The 12078-nt window shown below is 45.7% G+C and overlaps 1 protein-coding gene across 1 annotated transcript; it reads right to left on the bottom strand.

Moving 5' to 3' along the window:
* Positions 1-4621: 4621 nt before the first annotated feature.
* On the bottom strand, positions 4622-9203 carry LOC143369387 (uncharacterized). The gene is made up of 3 exons (XM_076813259.1): positions 8373-9203; positions 7844-8276; positions 4622-7267 (listed from the first exon to the last, which is right to left on the bottom strand). The coding sequence occupies exons 2-3, from the start codon at positions 7970-7972 to the stop codon at positions 6188-6190; spliced, it is 1209 nt and encodes a 402-aa protein (XP_076669374.1). The 5' UTR covers positions 7973-8276; positions 8373-9203; the 3' UTR covers positions 4622-6187.
* Positions 9204-12078: the final 2875 nt, after the last annotated feature.

Genomic DNA, 12078 nt, shown 5'->3' with positions numbered 1-12078 from the left:
TTGCGATACAATTTGAGTTAAATTAACTAACCTTGCATGTGCGAGTGAAAATTCTCCTTTTATAATATGCGTTTGTTTAGCTATTATTTCGGTAATTTCGCGTTGATCCTTATAAACTTTGTTTAATTCGCGGTTGTAGTATTCTGCATCTTCTTGTGATAAAGTTCGAAATAATATTTTGCTGAGATTGCCGATGAATCCAAAAGGTACGCTGCGCCGTGGGGATAGTGTTTTAAGATGTGGGGTAACACCTATTGCAGTGCGTATCAAATTGCTGTAATGCACGGTGTTTTCTTCTTTCTTGATTAATCGAGGTCCCAATTCCTTGCTGAGGCAGTTGATGGAATCGTGGCGATTACAGAGTTGATTCATCGATGAGATGTAATGCTTCACATGTGGAGCATAGCTGAGGTACCGAGTAACATCTAGAGAGGTGACTAGGCGCCATTGTGATTGGAAGGTCCTTATATCAGGTAATTTTTCGTAGAAGAGTCCGGTGTCTCCTTCGAGTGGTGCTATGATTTGATCGTCGCTAATAACAGCGAGTGGCAACAGGAGCAAATATGCGAAGATCATGGTTGATTTTCAGCTGTGAATGGAGAGTAGGCATATTTTAATTTGTCCTGATGCTGTGTGATTAACTTATTGTGCGTTCGTAATACTACGTTATTCAGGTCTGTCAGGTCTATTATCTGGTATGGTCCAATGTAATGTGGATCAAATTTACTGGTGCGTGGTTCTTTGAGTATGTAGACAGAGTCGCCTTTGTTAAATGTTGCTGGTCGTGCGTGAACATCGTAATAATTTTTCGAACGAATTTTTGCTTTGTTTAGGATATCGGAAGCTATATTACGAATATTAGTCATGTGTGTTATTAATTCTATTAAGTAGTCTCCAAATGACTTTAATTTTTCGCCAGTTGGGAAAGAACTTGGTTTTCGAGCTGGTTTTCCAAAGATTAATTCGTATGGGGTGAAATTTGTTGCTTCGTGAACGGATGTGTTATAAGAGAACATTGCGAACGGTATTAGTAAATCCCAGTCTTCGTAATTATCCATGTAATGCTTGAGATATTCGGTGAGTATGATGTGACTTCGTTCTAAAGATCCGTTGGTTTGTGGTCTATATCCCGAGGTTGTGATTTGTTTGATTTTAAATATTTCGGATAAATTTGTCATGAGTGTTCCGATGAAGCTAGTTCCTTTGTCTGTTAATATTGCGCGGGGTGTACCATAGATTGTGATGAAATGTCTAGCGAAAGCATCTGCAATTGTAGTAGCTCGAATATTAGGTATTGCTATGGCTACGCAATATTTCGTTAGATTATCTTGAATGGTGAGAGTGTCTGTTCCCACTCGGTGTAATTAGTAAAGGTCCCACTGTATCTAAGGAAACTTTGTCGAAGGCTCCTATAGGTGTGTCAGTGATCAACATCGGCTGACGAGTTTTCTTGCATTTTCTATGACAGTATCTTCGATCGGTTCCTCAAAGGATATCAGATCGTCAAATAAGGTCTGGTCCTTATCTAAAGGGATGCTTTCTGTAGAATTTGCTGCGGGCATAAAAGTGTTTATAGTGTCCTGGCGTTCATCTGGCATGGTTACCTCTTGAGATAAGCTGGGAAAAGATCTGTTCTTGTGTATAATTGGAGAATGTTGAACGTTCCCACGTGCGGTTTCTTCTATCTCGTCTGAACTGCTACTTGTCTCCCGGTACTTAAGTCGGTTTTCCCTATCGCGACGTAGCTGTCGTATGCGGTGCCCAATTGTCTCGGTGTTAGCGTCTGTTTTCGGTATCTGGACTTTGAAGTCAGGATCCTGGAGTTCTCGTGGAATAAGTGGTAGGCAGACAGAAGCGGGCTTGCGCGATAATGCGTCTGCGTTCTTATTCGTCTTTCCGGATTTGTGGACAAGCTGGTACTCGTACTCCAAAAGTCGGAGTTTCCATTTCATTAGTCTAGAAGTGGGGTCCTTGACAGAGTGTAGCCACACCAGTGGTCTGTGATCAGTAACGAGGGTGAATGGGGTTCCATAGATATAAGGCTTGAAGTATCTTACGGCGTAAACCATGGCCAAACATTCCTTTACAGTAGCTGAGTAGATCTTCTCAGGTTTATTTAGGCTGCGGGATGCGTAGGCAATCGGCAGGTTGTTTCCTATCTCCCCTTGGCTAAGAACAGCTCCAATAGCGTAATCGGAGGCATCTGTTGTTACAATAAACGGTTTACTTAAATCTGAATATTGCAATATGGGTTGTTGACAAAGTTCGTTACGTAATTGCTTAAAACTTTGGTCTTGTTCTTCAGTCCATTTGAAACGGGGACGCTGCTCGGCTCCGCCTCAACGAAGCCGTGTGGATGTTATTTATTCTTAGCGTAGTAGTTGTGTGCGTTACGAAGCTATGCGTAAACCAATACGAGATGAAGCTAACGAAAACGAATCAATGTTCTGACCAATGAAGCTCCTGAATTTTTTCGGAGCTAACGCACACCTATTCTGATGTATGTATTTCTACGCTAAGAACTCGTGTTGGCCTACACGTCAGGAGCTTGGCGCTATCCCGACCAATTCTGACTCGCTCTTGTTCTGCAAAGGCGAGAGCGAGGTGGAACGAGAGCAAGAAAGAAACGAGAAAGTGGGGGAGATGCTTCGCGCGTGTGTACGTACCTCACGCACACCAATTCCCACCGTGCGACGAGCAGGCCTATCCCGAGAAAGAGTGAGAACGAAGAGAAAAGGAGCACTGAGGCAGGCAAGTGGTGTGGTGGGAGAATACCCCTCACCAAACTCACCGGTCAATACATCTGAACACCACCTTAGGAAAAGCGTGTACGTATACACGATGTAGTAAACAAACCGTATCAACCAACTTTCGTCCTGGAATCGGCAAGAAGGAAGTTTTTGAGTGTTTAGTTGCCTCCAGTAGACATCAGTGCAGGGTGGTCTGGTGCATTTGAATGCTAATAAGCACCGTACGTTGAAATAATGATGAATTTATGACTCGAAAACTGATAGAATGAGGCTTCATGGCTTCTCCGTCACCGGCGCTGGTGATATATTCGAGTAGTACCAGCGTATACGTGTACGTAATGTAGTAAACAAACCGTTTCAACCAACTTTCGTTCTGGAATTGGTAAGAAGGAAGTTTTTGTGGGTATAGTTGCCTCCAGTAGACATTCGTGCAGGGTGGTCTGGTGTGTTTGAACGCTAATAAGCACCGTACGTTGAAATAATAATGAATTTATGAATCGTGTACTGAGATAGACTCGAGAAATGACAGAATGAGGCTTCAAGGATTTTCCGTCACCGGCGCTGATGGTATATTCGCGCCATGTACCTTCAGAACCGGTGGAAGTCTAAGCTAGCCGATAAATGTAGGAAAGACATAGTTGCCGATACGTATGGAGAGTCGCATCGCGCTGTTGCCGCATTTCCCCTAGTTTTGTCTTCAGGGAGGCTTGAATGAATCACGGCGAAGCGGCTGGAGAACAGAGATGGGCAAAGATAATATCTGGATAAACTCCTGGGATTTTGTTCAAATTTAAATATGTTAGAGTCCATGTGAAAATAATGAGGATTTACAGCCGATTTCTTCACCTTCAGTAATCTTCCAGTTAGAGTTATGTTCCGATATGACGAGTGCAACATGATAGCATCCAATTGGTCGTTCACTGACCGGGACATAATCGGACAAATCGGGCATATAATAATCATTTTGCCAAATTCGAAAGCTAATTTTCAAAAAATCGATGAAAGTTGTGTACTTTGAGGGTCTGTATTTATAAAACAATTTTGATTGTGGCAAAATGTGACAACTTGAACTCCTCTTATTTTCACATGCACTATAACATGTTTCAATTTGAAGAAAATCTCAGACATTGAGTGTTCAAAGTGATCCGCTTGGCATGGAATGAACCGTATATACGACATTGTCCATTCCACGGTATAATAGAGGGGTGTTCCGACTCTGTACCTTTTACCCCAGCGATTTTGTGTGCCGATTTCTGTTTAGTTCCCCTGGCCGCCGCGAGAAGCGTCGTGACTTAGAAGGCATATACATATGTGTTAATGAGATTGTGGTAGTAGAGATTTTAATGGTATTACAGAGCTTGCCAGAAAAATCCTACACGTAATGGAGGGGGAACATGCCACACCTGCGCGATGACGCAGTCATTTGACTGAACTTTGGCGTCGATTGTTTGGACGTCACGGGGTCATCACGCGCATGTGTGGCGTGTTCCCCTTCCACTACGGGTAGGAATTCCATACCAGGCCTATATATATATGTAAATACCTTTGTAGGAAGTGATACCGGTGGTAGTAAAGTGGAATGAGAGGGCACGGACTTCTTCCCTCCTGCGGTCCTACTGCCGCACACGTGTTCGGGATGAGAAGGATGAACAGAAGATACACGTTTGGTGTAACCAAAAAACTTTATTGGTGTCGCGTGCTATTAATGATGTGCACGCGAGATTGCTCATCAACGAGCTGACCAACCAAACAGATTATTATGTGGTCGGCTCCTCCAAGTGACAAAATATAACCTATCTATAAGCTATATGACAACAAATGTTTAGTGGCTATTTGGTTCTTTTACGAAACATTTGTGACCTTTTTAGCATCCTTCAAAAACATTATTATTACGCCGCAACAGTGTCTTTAGGAAATTGGGTATAGCATATAGGTTATATTTTCTGTCACTTCGAGGAGCCGACCACATAATTATCACGCGCATCCAGCCTGCGCATTTTCAGTAGCGGATTTCATGAACGGATTCTGAACTGGATGTTTAAATAATTATGAAACACAATGTTTACGGAGTTTATTACTGTTTTATTTGTTAAAGATGCTTCAATTCTTTTAATGTTCCTGTTCATATAACCGTTGGCTATTAACAAATAATATAAAAAAAGTACTCAAAAATATTGGGATACACCGAAGTTATGAGATTTTCCGCGAATCCTATGTTATGTGCCCCACTGACGGGCGTTACCATCGCAGGCCACCCCGACGCAAAGGATAGAATAAAGATTACACGGGCGTACACACGACTGAACTATATTGTTACATAGAGCAAAAGCGGTTACAGAAGCACATCCGAACGCTATGGCGCTCGGTACAAGACAGTTTTCTGGTCGTCGTCACAATCGTCCTCTCGAAGGTGGCCGACCTTCTTCTATCTTCAGCTACGAGCACCAGCAGGCTATGCACGGGCCTATACCCGGTGCTCGCAACACTGCTCTCCCCTCTGGAAGAGCGGACGTCTCGGCCGCATTGAATCCTCTTCAGAATCTTCGTACCCCTGCCTGAAGAAGTGGTCGTGCAACCCCGTGGCTTCTTCAGACATCCGCCTCGGCATTTGCCTTCTCGCTTAGGGGAAAACCACGGAAAAACCCTGAGCAAGGCGTGAGTACAACGAGACTTCTCGATCTGCCACGACGAAACGCTCCAACTTCTGGCCCCACGACGTCTCTGGAACTCCGCAGCTCCTTGTCCCACGACGTCGCTGGAACCCTGCGGCTCTTGGTCCCACGACGAAATCCACGGAGAGCTCCGGCTCCAGCAGCCGGGGCACGGGTACCGCAGAGCTTCTAATTCTTCCTCGACGAAACGCCCCTGGTCCTTGTCCCGCGATGTCCCTGAAACTCCACTTTGGAACGTCCCACGTCAACTCCAACGCTCCGACACTGCATCCTCCTTCGTGCAGCCTCTGGAACCACATGCAGACTCCAGCGCGGCCTCGTTTGCAGGCAGCCTCCTCCAGAAGAACGTCCGACGGCGTCTCCACTGCTTCGGCGACGTTCCCTCCTCCTCGTCGAATCCTCGGTCGCGGTCGACACTCTCCTCCAGGGACTCGTCCTCGATGTCTTTCCGGTGTCCGTGCGAGCTTGACACTTCAATCCCTTCGCGGCTCCGGATTCCATGCAAAAGAGACGGAGAAGCATTAACATATACTTTCATTTGAGAGAATCCGTTGGAGCTAAAAGAACCGGGAAGACGGAAAGGCGGGACGGAACCGATAACAGGGGATCACAGCTCATGAGTATGTTATCGGCCCCTTCCCCGATCAATCTGCCCAGTAATCCAGCTTATCTGCATTGACTCTTCGTTCAGAACTTCGAACTCTCTCCTCGAGCGAGAGACTTCCTGGATCTTTGGTCGGCGAACGACCCATCCTGTCTAAACAACTACACTCTTCGGGGCTCCCTCTCATGGAGAATTAGTGACTTCGCATTGCAATTGCTTATTTCACAGCTCTTCATATGCGCTGAATGCACTCGCCGGTGCACTAGTGACTGTGGATTGCAATTGCTTATAAAAATTGGCCAAATGAAAATTAATTGAATGTAATGCTGCGTCCAATCGCACCGGCTCGACTGGCTGAGCCGTGCGATACTCGCAGCGGCCAAGCGGCTATATCTGCTATTCTTATACACTGTTCTACATGCTTCAATAATTCTTTGTGTCAAATCCGCTTTGTTGTCAACAGGAGTTTGAAAAACTGTTTGTTTAATATGACCCCAAAGAAAAAAATCGCAGGCCGAGAGGTCAGGGGATCGTGGTGGCCATGCTACTGCTCCATTGCGACCGATCCAGCGGTTGGGAAATGTCTCGTTCAGCCATCTCGTTACGATATTCGCGTAATGTGCCGGAGCACCATCTTGTTGAAACCACAGGTTCCGTCTTTCTACCAGTGACATATCGTGCAAAATATCTCCCAGATAATTCTTCAACATTTCTAAATACACTACTCCCGTTACATTTCCATCGAAAATATAGGGTCCATATATTTTTCGATTGAAAATACCACACCATACTAAAACTGACTGGCGATACTGGCTATTATCTTCACGTATCCAATATGGGTTTTCCGTTGCCCACATTCGTGAATTTTGATGGCATGTCAAACCATTTGTATAAAATATACATTCGTCCGTTATCATGATATTTCTGATGAACTCTGGATCCTCTCCGAGTTGCTGCAGTATCGACATCGAAAATTGAATCCGTGGTCCGCAATCTCTAAGAAATAATTTATGCTGCGTGCTCGGCTTATACGGCTTCAGACCATTTTTCTTTACGATTCTCTGAATTGTCGATTTTGATCTATCTGAATTTGCCGCTAGCTGACGAATTGAGGTTGTGGGGTGGGCATGGAATGCCGCCACAACATCAATTTCTTGTACTCGCCTGTGCGTGGTCCGCCTATTCCATTTGATCGGGTGTACACTCCCCGTCGCTTTGAATAGCTCACAAATATTTTTTATCTGAAAACATACCGATTTCATGTACACGCATTTAATTGATACAAAAACGGCAAAACTGGATATTTAACCCTTTCATTGGTCAGACCATACGTCGTGCGTGCATGGATAAAATTAAGTACTGTGCAGTGGTGAAAGGATCATTGCGGGAGGAGATTCTATCGTCACCAATTGGATCAGCGTTCTTTCCAGATACAGGGTAATTCTGGAGCTACGCCCGTCAAAGGATGCGGTCTGGTACACCGTAGCGAGGACAACCCCCCACAATGCCTCACCCGATTGTATGGCTTTCGACTCTCGAAGCGGTTCGACTGCCTACTAAGAAGTGAGAAATCTTCGACTCGCGCATTTCTCATCAGATCTTTGCGAAAACGACACCCATCGATTTCTTATGTTTCGCCGATGAAACTGTCACCAAGAACTCTCTCCAAGATTTCTCACTTCTTATTAGGCACTCGAACCCCTTCGCGGGTCGCCTGGTCGGTAGCGGCGCCCCCGCGGACTGGGACGTCGTAGCAAAAGGGTTAAAGATTCAGTATTTAACTGTATGTATTTCACTAAATGTAGATAAAGACTTACCGTTTGCGGACTCGGTTTTGGTCGATCGGGATGTCGTTGCTGGAACTGTGTACTCACTGCACGATACGACAAGCGTCCCTCACCACGTAAAAGCACAAACTCCACTTTATCTTCTACAGTTAAAAGCATTTTTTGACTGGATATACTTCCTCCAAAGAACTGGTGGGTGCTGTGAATGTCTAATGACTTCTGATCCACAGACTTTTTCCTAAATCTGAGGAAAATTTGTCAGAAGATGCCATTGGCCCTTTCGAAAGAAAGGAACTTCTTCCTTATTGGTTGGAAATATGCATGTAGATGGTTAAAAGATGCAAAGGGGAAGTTTTTATGATCAACGAAAAAAAATTTATAACACCCACCATTTCCTAGCTGCGACCCATCCTGGTCGTTCGAACGTAGAAGGAAATGCGAAATAAAATACTACTTATTCCGTCTTACGGGACAAAGGAGAGGCTAACTCAGAATGAAGAGAAACTCATTTAATGTTTACGATTGGCAATTTAGTATTTTCGAGGGACAGTTCTTCAACATCTGTTGTGTTTCTACTTAGAAAGCAATCGAACATGCTGTCTTCTTGGCTTTCGACACCTTTCGTTCTGAGTTAATACATGTAGGGAGTGCTGCGTTGGTGGATGGTCGTCTCAGTAATTACGGATCGGAACGTACCGTTGTACCTGGCCACTGGTTCGCGGGACACTTCAGTCATAAACCGCGACCATGCCGAAACACTCCGGCCGATCAGGGTGTTTAATTCAAGGGAACCAGATGTGGCATTTTTCTTTTCCCCTAGCTAAACTCTCTACGTTCGGCAGGCCATAACCCGTGCCCCGCTACAATATAAATAAATTATAATGATGTCCTCAACGCTGACCGTGACGAAAATTAATCTTCTGGTCCACATGATGACAGAAAGAAAATATTCCTATGTTACATTGAAGAATGTTTCCCTGGCAATAGGGTAGGAAACGAAATTACTCTGAAGAAGTGCCAGTACGTCTCGCGGTGAGACACAGGAAGAAAAGGGGTAGTCCGCTGACTGCGCGTGGTCCCGCTTGCGTTGTCTTCCCTACAAATTCGAGACGGATCCCTTATCCCTTGAGTATAAATACGCGATCGAATTTAAAAACAAAAGCATGCCAGACGTATTGGGTGCAAGAAAAGGTGGTGGGCCATAGTACCCCGTGGCGAGGACAGAGGGTTGTCCTCGTCACGGGGGACCAGGCCGCGACTCCTTGACGAGCGTCGGGCGACTCCTGCCCGAGAGGAATACGATTTACTTTAATTATAGTACATGTGTGTTTTGTAATAAAGTGTTTCTATCGTCTCCTGAATTCAATAACTGGCTTCCAGACATCTATGCTCCTACAATCCACCGGCTATACTTCTCGTGGAGAGACACAGGAAGAAAAGGGGTAGCCCGCTGTCGACGCGTGATCCTCTCGAGTATAAACACGAGCTTCGATATCAAAACAAAAGCGTGCGTTGACGTATTCCGTGCGAGAGAAGGTGGGCATTGGGGAGAAGGTATTGCTGTGACGAGGGCCTCTTCAACAGAGCAGTCGTTTGTGAGGGATGCAAATCCGATTGGTTCTGATACAATCTGCTCCCTATGGTTGAAATTTAGTCTAGCAACTTTCACTCCTCCTAACCTAACCAATCCAACTTGCATCCCTCCCAAAAGAACCGGCCATCCGAGCGTAGAAGCAAGTGCGAAATAAAAGTAACGATGCGCTTCTCGATACCGCAGATGTACCTACCTAAGTAGCATTTCTGACGGAAAAGAATTGTCCAGCCTTTGGGCCTGCTATTTCTGGCGTAGACCTTGGGCAGGTAAGTATCCATTTCAACAGGCAGTGCCACCCGTGGCGCCAGTAAGACCGCCCCCGGTTTTTGCCATTCCAGAGGGGTTTCTTGCAGTGAAAATCAGTAAATTTGCAAGCGCAATATCTTAAAAACCAGTGGAAATAAAGTGTATACATTAAAGCTTATTGAATTTGTCTTGGAACGCACTATCAACTCAGGTCTTCAAAAAAAAAAATAGTTCCATTTGAAAAACCGAACTTGACCATCGTATCTTTTAAATTAATAATCGAAAACAAAATTCGTTCGCGCTAATAAATGGGCCCCCTCGAACCATGCAATTCCCTATTTTTTTTATATTTTTATCGACAATACTTTAAGAGATATCGCGCTGTCCATTCCTATGTGGGACATCCTGTATAGTTGAGAAAACGTTTTTTTCTCTCAACGACTGCGCAAAGTCTTCGATGTGGCGGATGGGATAGATGTACAGAACGTGCATTAACGCCCTGGCAATCTCCAACCGCTCTCCATAAATCCGCACCGGAACCTTTGGGTACCAAATGCAGTAGAGACGACCAGCAACTCTTCGATAGCCGCGCTATTCCCAGTCGTATCATCAACTTGAACTCCTTCTTCGCGAACTGGAATCTATCCGGTGCAAGCCGCCTTGGCTTACTGTAAACGGGCGGCCCCGGAGTCGTTTTTATGTAATGGCACGTGTCATGGTTTACCTCGACTGGCGTGCCTTCAGGTTTCGTAAGATCGGGATACTTCTGCAGCAATGAATGGTAGATGGACTCGCTTACCACCATTTTGACAGCAGCCACTTCGTGCCGAACCGTGGTCCCTTTTGACCGCAAGGTTGTAGTCGAGTCGATGAGGCTCTGGTTACGAATGTCCACTAAAAGTCCAAAGTGCGCCAAAAAACGGCCCCGATAATCGGCTTGGAGACGTTCGGCACGACAAATCTCCAAATAAAATCACGACGCAGACCTAGATTCAGCGTAATCGTCGCCGTACCGTAGGTTGCGATCGAAGTTTCGTTCGCCACGGAGAGCTCGTAGTCCGATTTCGGACCATGGCCGATCACGAATTTTCGGGGAACAACACAGAGGTCCGCGCCGGTGTCGACCAGAAACTGTCTATTGGTGCGCCGATCAAGCATAAAGAGACGGCGGAACTTCGGGTTGGAGTCGCTAGCCGACATTAACGACCGCCCCGAGCGTTTCCCTGGCTGTATGTGCAGGGCTCGATGCACCGATGAGCCTTATGCGCGTACTTTGCGTGGTCCCTGCACATGCCGTTCTCCGCGTGCTCCCTAGATCTCGATCGCGGCCTCGAAAAACTCCGCGGACGACGCGAACTCCCTTGCTCGCCACGTCGGAAGGGTTCATTCCTCCGGAAAATGGCGCAATTCGTCAATCTGGGCTCTCATGACTTTTGACTCCTCTTGGAGAGAAACGAGGAGCTGCAGCATCCTCTCCGCCATCAAGTCCATGGAACTTGGTTGTGTTGATGGACCAGGACGCGATGTTTCAGCCACCACTGACCGTCCAGGAATGGTGTCTAAGATGGCGTCCGCTAACTTTGCCACCTTATCCAACAACGCGTCCTTTTGCGTTGCTAAGATAGCTTGCACACTAGCGGGTAAACGCCTCATACATAGCGTCGTCAACAGTGGCTACGAGACGTACGTCCCCGCCAAGCTTCGCAAATGACGCAAGAATTGGGAAGGTTTACGATCACCCATTTCCTCACGCTCCAGCAATTGGCGGGTCTTCTGTTCTTGCGATACGCACACGCGACTAATCAATTCGGTCTTCAATTTATCATAAAGACCAGTCTCCGGTGGATCCAACAACACATTCCGCACTTCCGTCATGTAACGCAGTGCTAACGCTCCAGTGACGTAATTGGACTTTATCGCGTCGGAGACGATCCCAGTCGAGAGGAAATTCCTTTCCATTATACAGAACCATAGCTCTGGGTCACCCGGCGTAAATTCTGGGACTCGAATCCCCACTCGGTTTGACGTATTCGCGGGAAACGAGGACGCTCCATCATTATCACCAGTTTCAGGCATGGTGCTAAATGTCTGTCACTGTCTTTAAATTTCAGAGTTTTTTTTCACGCCCGCACGAAATTGTTCGCCTTCACGTGGAATACTGTATGTAAAATTTATACTTGTGTACTTTGTATAAAAGGTATAAAATGTTCACTTTCTTCAAATATACTATGCGTAAAAAAATATTTTATTTTACTTACCTCGATCTAGGTTTCGTCGTCATCGCTTTCAATATTCGACCGAGAGTTTCTAGGAGTCTCCTGATCGTCTAAGAAATTTAGGTGATTGAAGTACCAAAGTGTCGGTTTATACACCTCGTTTGCACCCGATCCTGTCCTCATAGAGGCCTTTACTTTCTTTAATTCCT

Source organism: Andrena cerasifolii, chromosome 5 (genome assembly GCF_050908995.1).
Source record: "Andrena cerasifolii isolate SP2316 chromosome 5, iyAndCera1_principal, whole genome shotgun sequence".
Lineage (NCBI taxonomy): Eukaryota > Metazoa > Arthropoda > Insecta > Hymenoptera > Andrenidae > Andrena > Andrena cerasifolii.
The sequence above is the reverse complement of the archived record's forward strand: the minus strand, read 5'-3'. Positions and strand labels throughout refer to the sequence as shown.

Excerpts from the sequence above, each read along its gene's own strand:
- LOC143369387 (XM_076813259.1), bottom strand. The coding sequence starts at position 7,972 with ATGCTTTTAACTGTAGAAGATAAAGTGGAGTTTGTGCTTTTACGTGGT. Across the intron at positions 7,268-7,843 it reads CAAAACCGAGTCCGCAAACG|ATAAAAAATATTTGTGAGCT; the intron begins GTAAGTCTTTAT and ends GTATGTTTTCAG.